We start from the raw sequence: 17,009 nt of genomic DNA on the forward strand, positions 1-17,009 counted from the left end.
AAATTGAATTGAATAGGCCAAATGAACATGATACTTTCACTAAGATAAAATGGTAAAATATGTGAGAAATTCATTCTTAAAGATTGTCTGCTCGACCACTAACTCTCAGACAAAAACTGGAAGCACATTGTGAGAGTAAGCCTGTATCAGTAAGCCTGGCTGTCGGTTGCATGACAGATGGCTTTCTCCAACACTACATGATGCCTTCAGCCTCTCACTCACCAAACATGCTGGTCAACTCTTTAGCCCTCTCACACAAGGCGACAGACGGTTTCTCAGACTGACACCATCACTCATCGTGTGCATCTGCCCTGAATCGTCAGCCTACTTCATCCACTTCACACTGAGCCTATACATAGCCCGGCCTGTGCTCACTTGCCTCAGCTACAAAGACACTGTAAATAGGGCTCAGTGGAATGGCTAATGTTGTTGTCCATGACATTCAAATACTGACTTTGGAGCATTAAGGTGCCTTGACTGCGCCGCACAAGATTTGGCTGTATTCTAAGGTGGCGTAAAAGCATGTGGAGACAACTGCACGAAACATGACGTGTGGCATGACCACAGTGTTGTGTGGTCACTGTCGAGGAGCATGACCACGCATGATAAAGACATCACTGTACAGAGAAATGTGAATCACAGCAGTCTTCTACTACTGTAAATCAAAGCCTTTCTAAAACTTCAGAATAGTTGATGTGATTTCATATTAAAAAAAAAAAAACGAGAAGGAAACTTTTTATGTATTTAAAGGCTCATGGCCCAGCAGCAATAACTCTACAAGTGCCTGGAGCCCACACTGAATCACCGGTCTGTCAAATCAGAGCACAGGCACAGTTATCTATCAAATGGGATTGGATGGTTGGTAAAAAAAAATGTGTTTGGTCCAAGTGGCAGCCTCTAAGGCTGAAAAAATGAAACCAATGATAAATGAAAAAAACAAAACAACAAAAAAACTAAACTGTAGTTCTTTCATAGTCCTCTCGAGGCAGGCTCCAAAAGTGAGTCAATCCCTTCAAATGGCCATGTCAGCATGTCCAACTTAAGGAGTTTTCTGCTTCATAACAAGTGTACTGAGTGATTTTGTTGTTGTAATTCTTCCATTCCGATACTGGTGAGACTTAAAGTCATGGTAGTAGTGGTGGACATTTTGATTGACAGGTATGCCAACAGAGAGAGGTAAGTGGACTGGTTCTTATATAGTACTCTATTTGAGCAGTGAAATCACTTTATTCAACATGCCTCTTTCACAGATGCACTTCTCCTAATGAATGCATCAGGAGCAATTTGGTATCTTGTCCGATGATACATTATCATGCAAACTAGAGCAGCCAGAGATCGAACCATCAACCTTCTCATTTGTACATGATCTGGTGACTTTTGGGAGCTTTGGGTGGTTGGAGACGAGTTCTGGATGCTGTGCTGCCCGGGCCACTTCCGGCTGTTTGATTGTCGCTAAGTGGCTCGTATAAGACTGATAAGAAATGACGAGTTAAATAGTTATTGAGCGCTTAACACATTCATTAGACTGACCTAAATGAACAAAACTGGTAACTACCAAAAACATTTTTTATGTTTCTGTAAAGGTTAATCCAACACTACATGTAAAAACTCTTTAATCAAAAGGAATTTAATAAAGCTAAAATAGAAATGTTGCTGATATCTACATTTTCAAATGTATCGTTTGAACAGAAAGAAACAGATTTTTTAAAATTATATACTAGTTCCATATGTTACAAAGTTACTTTTAGTGGTTGTATGCTGTGCTCAATTAATTTGAGGCTTCTCAGAGAAGTGTACAAGTGCTGGCTCAAATTTGGATGTACAAACTTCAACTTATGTGATTGGCCTGATAAATAACAGTATAATGTTCAGTTTTAAAGAAGTCTCGACAGAGTTCTGAAAATCTTTGTGTTTTCTTGTTTTTATGTCAAGTGGTTTAATACATTTGTTAATGTATTGTAATGTACAACTTTGACTGAGGTGAAATTTTAAAAGACAGTATAGCAAATGCTGGATCTGCCTTCCATTCTGTATCTGAAAGCTCTTTGCCTTTCTTCACACACAACTCACAGATTTCTGTTGTCAGGTCCATAACCTTTCTAAAACTTTGCAATGTGCTCTCCACAAATTAAGCACATGGCTTTACCTCTGACTTCAGTGAAGTGACTTAAATGTTTTGTGAGAAGAAAGGCAAAGAGCTTTCAGATACAGAATGGAAGGCAGACCTTGCTGTTGCTGTACTGTCTTTAGAATTTTCACCTCAATCATTGACGTTAATCCATTTGTTCAAGCACAGATTAACCTTTTCTCACTAAAGAAGGAACAAGAACTAAAGATGAAGTAACTTCAAGTGAAAATGCAATACCAAGTTGAATAAAGTTGAAAGTCTTTGAAAGTTTGTGAAAGCATACACATTTTATTCAGAACTGCTTTTGCGAATGTTGCTGTAATATGATAGAATGTTGGCATTTTTTACCACAAATATTTTGTCTTCTCATTCCTTAATTGCAACATCTACTCTTACCAGTAACAGTTTATAAAGAGATAAAATTAATGTTGAGTAGAATTGATTTCAGCTTAGCGGTCCTGATTTCTGATGTGGCCCCTTGGGGAAATGAATTGCCCACACCTGCACTGTACTTTTATACACAGCCCATCCATCCAATTATCCATCCATGTTCTTCTGCTGATTCAAACATGAATAAATCTTTCATCCTATCTGAGGAAACTTGGGATGTCACAAAAAGGAAGCACTAAAACATCCCAAGGAAAGAAAAAAAAAAACCTTAAAAACATTAAATTGGGAGAAAAAAACATGAGAAACCATAAAGTCAAGGAGACATATCAATTTGGATACAAGTATATATTTCATATGATAAAAATGTATATTAGATGAAATGTGTGCGGTCTGACATGAGTGTAAACCAAGAAAAACAGCATAACATATAGATCACAGAGCTTTACTATAAGCCAGTGCAAGGACAGCCATTCAACACAAAGCTGAAAGCACAAGTGTTCTGTAATCATTTCCCCAACTTAAATACAGCCTTTTTCTAAAAGTGTGTTGCTGGTAGAAGCCAATAAGGCCCAGCCCACCGCCAGCCCCAGGGCGGCTCCGTTGTGGCTATAACAGTGGCAACGGCTGGACAGTTGAGGTGGTTGCCAAGAAGCCATGCCTCTACTTTAAGGGCAACACCTCAGCTGGGTGCAGCTACGGAGGACAGAGAGAGAGAGAGGCAGAGAGGAAAAAAAGGACAAAAATATCCATAAAGTTGGCTCTATAATTGGCTGTGCCTCTTTGCCTTTTTTATGTGAGAGCACAGCCCAGTCAAGAACAGTAGAAGCTGCCTCGTCCCCAAGTGAAACCCTACACTTTCCCCCTTTGCAGTTCCCTCCCACCTTGTCCACTCATCCACAAGGTTGCTGAAGCTCACCTCACTTTTTAACAACACTCTGCACTGGATTGTCTCCCTGGATTATATTATAATCCCTTCGTGAGTTCTGATGCCTGCAGGGGTGACAGTTTGGATTATTATCAAGTGATAATGATGCTTTCCCAGTGCTGATTCAGGGTGTGAGCGCTGGAGGCAAGGACAGAAAGAGAGACACCTCCAGCGACACTGACTGAGTGACAGGCCAGGTAAGGGGAAAAAAGTCATGAAGTCTTCCATGTATTACTGTGTATTCTGCTTCCTTAAAACACCTCTGAAATGCTTTTTTATTCTTTAGCAGTTCTGAATTATTGGCTTTTTTTGTGTTTATGTGTTGCTCAGATCTGCTATCAGAAAACATACTTTTTTCCCCTCCTCTCCTTTGGTTGCACATAAAAAAAAAGGCCTTTCTCTGTTTTTTGCATTGCGGGAATGATAAACGTGGTGCTTCTGTTATAGACATCTACACTGCAGTCCCAGGTCAACCATCAAGAGACGAAGTGGAAACAGGCCTGGTGATACAGACGTGCTGTTTGTAAGGAATCTGGTCCCAGGTTGGGATGTTGATATCCTGTTTTTAGCTTCACGCCAGATACTGTAGCTACCTAAAACTGCAGATTAATTCAGCTCCACGTTTTATATAATAAGTGATGAAAGAAAGATAAATTATAATCTGTTTGACATACAGAGTAATGAAGATTAGGAGCTTGAAACTAAATGTCATTCAGCTGAGCAGCTGAGATTTTTTGTAGTTTTTTTTCATTGAAGCTCTTTGGGCTGAATTTCTTAGATGTTAAATGCACACTAATTGGACCAATTACAGTAATTTAGCTAAAGTGCCTGTTTTATTCATTAATAGCAACATTGAAACCAAGTAGCAGAAATAGCCCAGTGGAGAATCAGATAAGGGCAATACCATACGCTGAAGAAGTTTGTACAACCCACAGTGAACTTTCTATGACACAGACTACATAGAAGCTAAAGCACAGTCAACAGGCTGTCGAGTCCCACCACAATATTTCCTGACTTTCTGTTTAGATCATTTTGTAATTTAAAATAATATATTCTTACATTTGCTGTAGTTACGTTTACTTAATGCTCTTTCATTATACTTCATTCTCCACTATAGTCCTAAAAAGTCTAGCTAATCCGAATAAATGATTAGCTTGACATTTTGGACAACACCGGTTGTCAGGTTTTCATGCCAAGAACTGAATCAACAGATTGACAGCTTGGAGGTGACTAGCTCTGCCTAGCATAACAACTGGAAACAGATAGCCTAGCTTTATTTAGATGATACAAAATTTACCTACCTGCTCGAAGGATGTTACGGTTAACTTTCTTCCCATTCATTCCTTCATGAAAGTTGCCAAGGCCAGATCAGCTGGTGATCGCCTGGTCACTAGGAAAAAAGTGTATTCCCTAGCAGTTGATGAGTGGCTGCAGGAAGGTGCTTGGCATCACTAAGTGAAACTGGTTCAAAAGATCTATACAAGGTTGAACCGAAAACCTCATTGAAAGTTCGTTGGCTGCTGGCAGATTGCTAGGATCACTGTAGTTTGTATAGAAAATGCTGACCTGTCTGCAAATACTTGTGAAACTGTGACAAGTCTTACACAACCTGGCTACAGAGAATGTTTGCCTTCAAAGTAAAATTTCATTTGTAAGAAACAACTTTTATTTAGCAGCCGAATAGTCTTTGTTTCCAGTTTGCATCACACTTTTTTGAAACTATCACTGAGTGGCAGTATGTGACTAAGGTCTACCTTATAACATAAGCAATCCTAATGTTTTAATGTGCTCAGTGAAGTCCAGCACCCACCACAGAGTGGGTATAGCCACTGTTTGCGTGCATCTTGAAGCCTCAACATTACCATTTTAACTGAGTTTTTTTTTTTGCGTAACAAATTATTTTATTCAGAGATGTGACTGGACTGATAAGTTGCATGCATTTTAGGGCATGTAGAGATGCAACACATAGATGCAGATGCCTGTTAATCAGTGCTACGTACAGTAACAAACTGATATTTACCCACATAAACTGAAGTTATTTCTTGGATTTGTGATGCAAAATCATCACAAGCAGCCAGAGGTTTGGTTCAGTTCAACAACCTCTGTAGTTTTTATGAAGGGACAAACTATCCAAAATGCCCAAAAGATGATGGGTTTTTTTTTGTTTGTTTTTTGTTTGAACCAAACATGTTAATTTCTTCACTGAATTTGGGCATTTCAACATGGGACTCTATGTTGACTCACTGATGGCTACCTGATGGATCAACTAAAGTGTTTGACATTTTGGCTGAACTTTTCAACCCCAGAGATGTTCATTTGTTGCCAACACTTCTCCAGATTGTTGAGACACAAAACCCTCTAAAATAATGTGTTTTAAGCTTCTTTAAAAAAAAAAAAATCAATATCAAGTTTTCTAATGACTGTTAGGAATGTAAAAGGTGAATTACCTGCTCCTTCCGTTATAGGAAAACTACACAGCACTGCTTTAATTGTGGAAGTTAAAAGTTACTATCCACCACCAAAAATGTATCTTTTTCTTTCTGGAAAACATACATTAGAAGCACAATTGAGTGAAAATATCCCAACAGTAAAAGATGGTTTATATTATTGCTTTCCAAGCTGTGCATTACTCAGACTTTCCTCAACTTCCCCCACAAACCCCCTGCAATGAGATCAGGATGAGCCTGTGTTATGGCTACAGTCAGCCACACATCAATCTTAATAGCAGGCAACACAACCACTTGTGTACAATAAGATTAAGAATAGTATTTTGTTTAAAAGACAGGTTCCTCTCAGTGCCACCCAGAGAAAACAGCATAAAAATGATTCAAACAGAGGCAGACTGATGTCTTCTACAACATGATCAAACCTGTAAAAATGGCACTCTAGCAGTTAGATATGTGTTTAAATGCATGTTTTAAAGAGTAAGAAATTACTTTGGTTAACTTTTGCAGTTTATCATCAGAAAACATCACAGACCTGACATTGTCCTTATGTGGTTGGAGTTGATATATATGCAGCAAATTCCAACACTCTTTACCAAGTCCAGTTTTTCTCTGGATGAAGTATTCACTGCTGCTATAAAACAAAAAAGTGTGTATTTTAGTCTTAGGTTTCAATTATCATGTCCTAAGAATGAAAGACATTTCCTTCCAGCTTTCATACCAAAGCGGAGACAGTAAAATACTGGACCATAGTGGAGATGAGATTTTTCTTTTTCTTTGACACATATAAGGTGTCTAATGCAGTTTAAAATGTAGCTATTGGAACGCTAACAATTGCCTTCTTTGTCCAATGATTGTCAAGACTTGTTTGTAAAGAAAATACCGTATTTTCCACACTTTAAGGCGCACTTAAAATCCAATAATTTTCTCAAAAATCAATAGTGCGCCTTATAATCCGGTGCGCCTTGAATTCTGGTCGTGCTTACTGACCTCAAACCGATGAAGTACGTGGCACTCAAAAATCTGTTAAAAAATGTTTTAATATGACTTTGCTAAGATAAAAAGCCACACCGCTTGATGGATTGTCACAGCATTACGGCTACGGTAGTCAGGAGCCTCGCAGACTATTCCAAAACTCCGTCTGCTTCAAGTCACAAAGTCAAATCATCTTTAATAAAATGGTCAATGTTGCTGCTTTACCAGGTGTAACAAAAAGTTTAACATCCAGGCATCCATTAAAACATAATATATCAAATTCTGACGGAGTTAGAAGTTAGCCGGAAGTTAGCTTGCTAGTTTCCACCTAAACAGGATATAGCATGTTCTGACTGAGAGATTTGTGAAAAAATTAAAACATACAGCTCTGCTATCACTTCCAACATAAATGAAGACAGAAAACTAAACAGCAGTGATGTCTGTAGGGTTACTGAAGTTAGGCTAGCTGGTATATAATAATGTGGTACGTGATCGCTAGCGACACAGCTATGTTAGCATAACAAACACAGTGAAGCTGGAGCATGAACGCTAACTTTTCTCCACTCGATAAAAGTTAACGTGAGAGTTCCCGATTGTTAGGGACAAATGCAATTGCATGGCCAAGATTCAGTCAGGAGAACAATTGAGATAATCCATCCACAATATGAGGTTAATTGTTAATATACTGCAACAACATGGGGATAGAGCAGCTGTGATAGAATTCAACATCAATGAATCAATGGTACAGAAGTGGAGGAAGCAAGTTGACTTATCTGACTGCTTTGTTTTACTTAATGCGCTTTATAATCTGGTGTGCCTTATGGTCCGAAAAATACGGTAAATCCCATTTTTTGATTGCATAGGTCTAGCGTTCAGAGGGATTTCTACTTGACCCATCTGGAGTTAGGGTAGATTTTGTTTTTTTGAGCTAGTGTCAATTGGCCACTTTTCAGAAACTATACATTTCATAGATCAATTCAAACACTTCTCAAATAGGCAAGATGCAATATAAATATAAATATAAATGCAATAAATATAAATATATAAATATTTTTAATTAAATTGAATAGAATTGAACTGAATTATGATTTTATTCATCTCTCCACAGACTGAACAACTTGATGGTTATAATAAGCTAAACAAAACAGACTGAAGCCAAGGCTGAGATGGAATTAAGACTGGGATTTAGGATCACCCTGGTCTTGGTCATCCTTGCCTTGACTCTTTCCAGTGAGAAGGTGGAAGCACAAAGAGCAGGTAAGACCATTAGGATTAGAATTTCTTTTGTAATAGCAGCCTTAGAACATTTACTGTATGTGTTAAAATCCTTGCTGAATCTGCCTTCTCTAGGTTGTAAAAACGTCCACTATGACTTGGCTTTTATCCTGGATACCTCATCCAGTGTTGGAAAGGAGAACTTTGAGAAGATTAGGCAATGGGTGTCTAACCTGGTGGAGTCTTTTGATGTAGCACCTGACAAGACAAGAGTAGCCGTGGTTCGCTACAGTGACAGACCAACCACTGAGTTCAACCTAGGGCAACACAAGACCCTGGAAGATGTGAAGCGAGCTGCAAGCAACATACGCTACCTGGGGGGAAATACAATGACTGGGGATGCTATCAACTACACAACCAGCAACATCTTCACAGTGCAGAATGGAGCGAGGCCGGTCGCCAGAGGCATTCAGAAGGTAGCCATTCTTCTCACAGATGGCCGAAGCCAGGATTATGTTTTGGAGCCGTCCAAGAAAGCTGCCAAAGCGGACATCAGGATGTTTGCTGTGGGCATAGGGGAGGCTCTGAAGGAGGAGCTGGAAGAGATTGCAGCGGAGCCAAAGAAGGCCCATGTTTTCCACGTTACAGACTTCAATTCCATTGACAAGATCAGGGACAGGCTGAGGAGGAGGCTGTGTGAGAGTAAGTCAGCCATCGGGACCACTGCCAACAAAACACTCACACTGCATGCCGCATGGCTTCTTTTTGAAGTTATACTTTGAACAGCCTGCCTCAGTTGCAATATGCACTTCATCAAACTGACTCTTATTTTAACCTTTTAACCACTGTGAAAAGAGGAAAGACCCTAACCACAAAACCCCACCCCGACCACACAGAGATGCATATGCACACTGAGCTATCCCGACTTCTTGTGACTGAATATGAAGCCGTTGCAAAAATTAGCTCATAAATGACAGTTTCCCGACCAAGACATATCTGTGGTACAGCTGCCTTTTCGACTGCTGCTATACTGCAGAGGCATTTAGCAGTAAAAAAGCTTGTCTTAGTGTTAACCTCAATGCTTTCTCCACTGGTGTGTTGAGAAAATGTTTCAACATGGACACAAAACAGTTTACACTGCTAACTTAATCAGTTAAAATAGACTTAAAATATTCTATCTTAACAACTTTTTTAGCTTTGTAGCGAAGCAGGGACCCATCCGTTTGCTAGCATTTTTATGGGGATGATGGATGCTTCCCGCGCCAACGCTTAAAATTCCTGCCTAAAATTAGCCAGACTGGAAAGAAAGGGATGCCATGAGTCTTAACCACGAACAAGAAATACTAAAATGGAAATGACATGATTACATGGTTTGCTTAAGGATGAGCAATGACAAAACCTCAACTTTTTTTTTAACCTGGTGCTAACCTGTCAGGCAAAAGCAGTGATTCCTGTCAAGAATGTGATGAGTAAGACTAAAATGCCTTCATTCTTTTTTGAGGGGGTATCATGTTACAAAGTTACATACCCCTTGTGCTTTAAAGGCAGCTTGTAGTTTTGTCTTAAAGCCAGTAACCTCTGACTCTTGACTCATAGGTTTTGAACGAGGCACCCAATAAGATTGTATTTTTAAATCATACTTTATCAACTTCAGCAAGCCAAAGGCTAAATTCAGTCAGGTAAAAAAAGTTTCAGTGTTTTCTTTCTATAATCTCTAAAATCACCACGGGTGAGCCTCCAAGTACATCAGTGGTCAGCAAAACTGGCTGCCTGAGCGATGTGAGTTATTTTCACCAAGAAAATTATAGCTCGAATGTTTCAAGTGGGTCAGCTACAGTGGCTCAAATGTCCATGTTAGATGTTTTCACCTTTTAATCTATAGTGTTAAAAATGGACACTATTTATTCTGTGCTACACTGATTCGACAGAGCATGTGTGGCCTCACCTAAGAACACAAAATCCTAAGATTGCATATTTGACCTTACATGCCCGTTCTCCACATAACAGACAAGGGGCACCCAGATGGTGTTTAAAAATTCACAAGCTATAATAGTGACAGGAAACACAGCTAATAGCAAAAATGAATAATTTACCAGTTTATGGCTGAAAACAGATGCCACATGCAATGCATACATTTTTGATGATACTTCTGTATCAGAGATTCATTCCCAAAGGCAGGTTTTACACTGCTTCCACTTTAACTCACAGCCAAATTATAGCCTTAGGGCCACAAATCTGAGGGTAGCTCAAGTATTTAGCATGCTCAAGTGTCATCACTGTCTTTAAAAAAAAATGAGTGATGTGCTTATATATATTTTATAGAATGGTCATTTTTGGCTGAATTTGGCTTTATGAACAGTATAAGCCAAAGGTCCTATCTAACGTCTAAAAATTTTGTTTTTTAAATTAAGGCACAAGCAGACACAAGCAAAAAACAGTCTCCTCCAGCTTTGCTCCCAATGAAAAATGTCAAGCCCAAATTAAAAACAATGCACAAGAAACTGAAATAATTCCACTACTTGGGGCATGATAAAGTATTCAAGAGCTGACAGGCGCTCATAATCAGTGCAACAGGTTAAAAGCCTTTCTGCAGTGAAGATTTTTACAGCTGTGAATTGGAAAACAAATTGGATTTTTAGCAAATAATAGGGAATTTGGAGTGTCTCACTTGTCAGATAATATATGCAGGATAGCATTCAGGGTTAGACAAATCAATGACATAATAACAGGTTTCATGATATAGTGATTCCAAAGGGTAACATGATTTGGATTTGCTGCTGTTGACTGAAAGTTAACACAAGGGAGCCGATCAGGGTGAGTTTCAAAGAGTGGAGGATACAGATTTGTCTTGATAAAAATGCGGTTTAATTTCAGCAATCAACAGAGTGGAAAGTTTATCGTGGCACTTAGAGCAAAAGAACCACCATAAAAAGGCAAGTCTGCATGTCTAAGTTTACAACTATGCTAGCAGCTCTGAGGCGGTACAATGCATAGCATTGCATTATTTTGAGCCAAATGCTAATGTCAGTTTAAAGTGAGCGTGATATTTCTGTTAACAGATTCTATGTACCCACTTGTGTGGTATATAATGTTTACAATGTTTTGCAATGATGGTCACACTAACAACTGCATTTTGTGAACATTTGCCTGTAAACAATCGTTTAAATTGCCTAAAATCATTACAGAGCCTCCTCCGTGTTTTACAGATAGCTGTAGATGCCCACTGTTGTAGGTGTCCTGACCTCCTTTCCTGACACGTGTACCTTACAACAATTTGAACTGAAGTGTAAAATTAGTTGTTATTAATATCAGCCAGACTTTTGTGTAATTTGACATACCTCATCCTTTTCTTCCTGTTTCCCTTACCTTAAGAATGGGTTCTTGGCAGCCACCCTTTCACTGAGACCACTTTGATGGAGCTTCAGTGAACAGTAGATGGAAGAACTAAAGGACCACACACATCTCCTGACACTGTGTCATGTCTTTGCTGGATTTTTAATTTTGTGTTAAGGATTTCACTATAAGATGCTTTTAAGCTGTGTCGTTAGCCTGTTAGACTTCAAAATTTCCATCAAATAGTTCTTTGGGAATCACATTAATGGTGTGAAAAGGTGTGAAAGAACTCCTTTAAAAACGATAAAAAAAGACTCAAAGACTGGACTAAAAATGAAAATTAGTAATAAAGCAACCGATGTATGATGGAAAACTTTCAAAGTCCTCCAGAAACTATGGCTCAAGACAGCTTTAAAAGTTCTTGGAATAAAAATATAAAGAATAAATGATGGTGGAGTGAGACTTTTGCACAGGACTGTATTTGAATATTTGCACTGATTCTTTTTGTTTTTTGAGTATTCGTATGTTCTGTGAATAGCCAGACATCCAGCTGCATACACTATAGTACAATGAGAAATAAAAAATCAACAATTAAAATGATAAAACAAATCAACATTAAGTTAACAGACGTTATTCCAGCACAATAAGAAATAGCCACCAGCTCTTCATGAACTTAAGTGAGCCCTGAATTCTGTACCTGAGTTGTTCTATTTTGAGGTGTGTCATTATGTCCTCCACCCAGCGTTTATGGGAAGGCAGTGAAGCCTTGTTGACATATTAACATTTGGCTGGGATAAAGTTTGCCGTGTTCACATTTCTTTAGTGTGTCAGCACGCTCACATGTGATTATTAGTGCGTGTGCTTTATGACACAGTTTAGTAAAAAACAAACAAATGAAAAACAAACGTAAACTCACCAGCAAAATCAATATGAATGAGGGTTATCTGTATCCATGGATTAACCAGGAGTGAAGAGATCCTCAGAAACTGCCGGTCACATTAAGCAAACGTTTACATATATGGAACTAGACAGCACCCTTCACAGAAGCTGGCATCCTGACACAGAAAATGTCTCTCCTGCCAACCTGAAGGGTTTGCCTTTCTTGCTGTCACCACTGAGCTGCGCGTGTGTGGAAATATAACACTGTCACCCCACCTACTATAAAAGCCATCTCAGTCGTCATTCGGCCATCCACACGCTTCCCATCCCCAGATATCAAACGGCAGAACTGTCTGCACTGGTGCTCCCCTCATCGCAGATGTGTTTCAATGATCCGACTGCTTCCTTTAACAATATGCCACTTCACATCTCTCACGTCTGACCCCTCAGAACGTTTCCCGCTGATTGCTTCGTCTAATAAAACAGTAACATGTGATTTGATTTTGAACAGGAAGATACAGGGTTACCATATCTTTCTCCCCATGGTCCAATAAGAGCACGAGCGTGTCTAACTGAATTCTTTTTGCTTTCTCCTCAGATGTGCTGTGTCCAAATATGAAGGTTCAACCTGATCGGTTTAAGCCCGGCAGCACCAGTTATGGTCTTGAAGAGGTTCCAGGTATGTGCAAACTGCTGCTTTCCTAACAGCAACATGCAGCACTTGCAATACGTGTCAACCACAAGGTCAGGTCTTTATTTCTGAAAGCATTTCCTACATTTTCCAAAAACATTTATTGCATACTAAGAGTTTGTTCTCACACACAGTTTCTCTCTCTTTCCATGAGAATATAAAGTGAAGTGGTTTAATTCATGACCAGGAGGCTGCTGGCAGCTCTCTAAATATACTTGTGAAAACAAAACACTCGTCTTTTTCAAAATCAAATTTGACAGTGGGCCAATTCAGAGCTTCACCTCATGGTTCGGCTCTCTTTACCAGTATGGTTGAGCTGCTGGTGCGTTGATCTCTTGCTCCAAGATACTTGAACTTACTTTTCTATCTGGGATAGACTCCTCAGCTTTATCTGAAGCGAGGTCACCATCCTTTTCTGGGAGATAACAGTTCTGAAGAGTTTATCCATTTCATCTGCATCAAACTCAAACCTTTCAGATGACCACTTGAGGCGCCACCACTTTATCTGTAGAAAGACGTGACCTCTCAGTACACTCAGTGTTTGTTATTGCAGCTTCACTATTGAAATCCAGGCTATGGGAGTCACAAACAAGAGTCAAGACAAGGCGCTGCTCTTTTTAAGATTAGCAGTGAAGCTGCTGTTTCACTAGCATGTAGCGCTCCATCATTAGATGTTTTTATTCCACACATTCCACGCTGCTGTGTTAAAGGTTCTTCTCTGAGGTCTTGAAAACCATTTACCCACCAGTTATAACAGTGTGTTCTGGGAAATCTCAGTTCCTGTCTGTGTCTCCCACCCACATCCATCACAGTAAGAGAAAAAACAGATGCACAGGCATGAGTGTTTGGACTCGTGCTAAGTCCAGGTTCAAGGAAAAAGAGATGTAAGAGCACCGAAAAGCTATGTTTTTAGAAATGTTCCCTCTTAACATACTTGGCTGGCACAGGGTCCTCTGTTGATTTATTCAGGAAAGACAGACTTTGATTTCTTAAAAAAAAAATTACTTAAAACCCAGACATCCTTCCATCTTTTTTGTATATCTTGTGGTCAGCATCACAACTCTACTGGACCTCACTGCGTACACCCTGAAGAGGCTGCTGAATGACAGCCAAAAACACGTTACTTCTTAAGGACAGTTTATCAAAACTGCATGTCCTTAGACATGTGGGAGGAAAACCACACAGACATAACATGGAAACAGAAAGACACCAGCTGGCAATGAATTCAAATATAACAACATTAATGAAATGAAATAAAAAAACAAAACCAAATATATCTGTTTTGGACAAAAAATAACTGGCTAAGTTTAAGACTTGTGTTTGTTGATGCAACATCTGCAAATCAAAGATGGATGACAATGATTACTATTTAACATAACAGCCCACTTTTTTTTAATTCCCCTCTCGCTCCTGTCGGGCCGTCTTTATCCTTCAAACTCGGGTCTTCTACAAGAGGCCTGTGAGCTCGAGGGTCATGTGCAGTATCTATATTTCCTTTTGCTTCCAAAACAGCTTTAAACCACTGATGGAATGCGTAAGTCAATTACTGGGAGACAGGGTCATTAGTGCTCCTTGATTTAATGTGATGAACAGGACTTTAAATAGTAGTAAAGTTGTAGATAATTGTCAACAACAGACTTTTAAAAGTTCCCAGATGTATTTTTTAGTTTAATAAAAAAGCAACAAACTAACAAAATTCAGATGAGATGAGGAACGTCTCATTAGCTAATAACTTGTGATTGACAATTAACATGCACAGGATAATCCTAAATTTGAAACAGTCCAAAATATTAAATCTTTTAAAATTCAATTTGATTTCAAATTTCGATGAAATGAGTTACTGAACCTGTAAATTCATCAGGCGAGTGTTTGCAGATGTCCCAGCATGGAGCTGTTTTTCTGTAGCATCCATATAGATTGTCAGTCTGCTGGCATCCACAGCTCTCACATTCAGTGATTAAGTGCAACATCAATATGGAGTTGCACACTGAGCTATGATGTGAAGTCTACTTTTTAGACTACATTTATTTCCTGGTGAGAAAAACTATGGTTTAGCTGTTAACTATCCACTACTGGATGCACCAGCGAATGGCAGTGGCATGTAATTGCTGCCTGATTACTCTGTACTTTAACCACATAATCTTATAATCATCGGTTAATTTCTCACAATTATTTGAGAGATCTTCTGTGAAATATTACGAGCTAGTAAAACTGAACTTAAATACTTCAGTGCATATTTGTTTATTGTATTTCGGTTTTGCTAAATGAACAGTATTTCCCCTCATACTGTAGTCAGGTTTTAAGAGTATATATTGGACTAAAGTACAGAACCCTTTGAGAAAGCTTTATCCCTGATGCATCCTCTTAGAGTTGCTAAAAAGTTACGCTGACTTTTTGACTGAAAGAGTGTTTTCATGATTAGACACAGCGTCACTTTCTGCTGTCAGGACACATTATCACATCCTCGTCACTGGGCGAGTGCTAATTATGTGGTTTGGCTTTTTCTCTCAGCCGCAAAAGAAATTAGAACAAACTTTTGATAAATCACTGAAAGCCACTGATGCTTTCTTAAGCAGATGTATCACTTTGTCAGATGCGCTAAGCACTCGTACTGGAATAAATCCTCTGACCAAAGATTTGTTTGTCAGATCTTGTTCCAGTGGAAAACTCTATGGGAAATACTTCTCTTGTACCCAGACTATAGAATACTGTGGAACAGGCCATGAATACACTCCACACTGCATTGATTTATATTTGCTTTACATTTAGTTACAGCTAAACACTATCATAATTTTAAATTCCATCATAATTACTCATGTTCTATACTTTAACTGTTCCCATAGTGTTGTCTGGAAGCAAAGGCAGCTCAATGAAAATGTTCAGTTTTTATTTCACTTTAGCACCAGTAGATACAGCACAGGGGTGCTTATTGATTTATTTTCTCTACCTTGAATCTAACACAGACAGTTGCGTCACAATCAGGTCTTTTCTACGAGCAAAAACCTGCTGTGGGCCCCACTTGGGGCGAAATGTTATCACACAGCGGTCTGAGGTCTGACGCTCTGACATGATAAAGATGTCTGGGGATTTCCAAGCTGCAGTCGCTCTGTAAATGCAGCTAACTTTAAGATGTACAATGTCAAACTTGCTTGAGCAAAGTACTTTTTTTCAGTTTGCGGGTAAGCACACCGAGATTTTCTCTTCATACAGACACACGGTGTTTATCATTGCTACTCCTGCAGGTCCTTCTTATAATTACACAACAAATGCCTCTGTGCTGGTGCACAGGGAGTGCAGTTCTCTTTGCTAAATGTCAAGACTATTTGCCACTTATTATGATTTGACAGCCAAGAGACCTGCGGTTTGAATGAGACTTGTATTTATCACGGGCTGTCTAGTCAGACCCCCTCGGGGTACCGAGCGCACACAAGAGGCTGCGGAGCATCTCCGTGGCTCCCCGCTCACTATCTACTGTACAAATGTTGCCATCTGCTCCCATCAAAAGAATGCTGTGTGTATGCGCTCGCCTTTCCCAGTCAGTGAACTCATCTGGCTTTTGCCGCAGATCACCCCAGTGGTCGTTTTTGGCTGTCCAAAATAACTTTTTGGGTTGATTATACGCTATCTGCTGCCAGTTCAAATTACAGCTTTGTGCTCAGATTTGGCCCCAAAGAGCCACAGAAACAGCATGGTGTGCACGATGCAAGCACAGTGACAGGGAGAATCGAGGCCAGTGTAACTCACAGCTGCGTGGCTTCCTCGAGCAACTGATAACCAGCAAACATCGCTCTTGTACAGCAAAGGTTTACGTTTTTACTCGTTAAGTTGTCAACTACTCAAAGTGTTTTCTTTCAGATAGCAAAGGAAGGTGAGCCTTTTACATCACACGTATCTCAGCAGACTTTTTAAAAATAACCCAACTGAGACTGGGGGGGATTTTGCGAGTATCCCATCCCATGGTTTAAATAAGGCAAAAGTCTCAGGTATGACAACACAGCAACAAATCCTTTTTGGATTTTTCTGCATGAA

General features: G+C 39.4%; 1 protein-coding gene across 1 annotated transcript in view; it reads left to right on the forward strand.

The window, feature by feature from the left end:
- Positions 1 to 3,393: 3,393 nt before the first annotated feature.
- col22a1 (collagen, type XXII, alpha 1) overlaps positions 3,394 to 17,009 on the forward strand; it is a 68,784-nt gene continuing 55,168 nt past the window's right edge. The window contains exons 1-5 of the mRNA XM_013915847.1: positions 3,394 to 3,640; positions 3,891 to 3,985; positions 7,971 to 8,119; positions 8,213 to 8,779; positions 12,888 to 12,968. Coding sequence (XP_013771301.1) covers positions 8,029 to 8,119; positions 8,213 to 8,779; positions 12,888 to 12,968 — 739 coding nt within the window. The 5' untranslated portion in view covers positions 3,394 to 3,640; positions 3,891 to 3,985; positions 7,971 to 8,028. The remainder of the gene's footprint in view (positions 3,641 to 3,890; positions 3,986 to 7,970; positions 8,120 to 8,212; positions 8,780 to 12,887; positions 12,969 to 17,009) is intronic.

This window comes from Pundamilia nyererei, unplaced genomic scaffold (assembly GCF_000239375.1).
Source record: "Pundamilia nyererei isolate P.nyererei 1_Seehausen unplaced genomic scaffold, PunNye1.0 scaffold00378, whole genome shotgun sequence".
Classification (NCBI taxonomy): Eukaryota; Metazoa; Chordata; class Actinopteri; order Cichliformes; family Cichlidae; genus Pundamilia; species Pundamilia nyererei.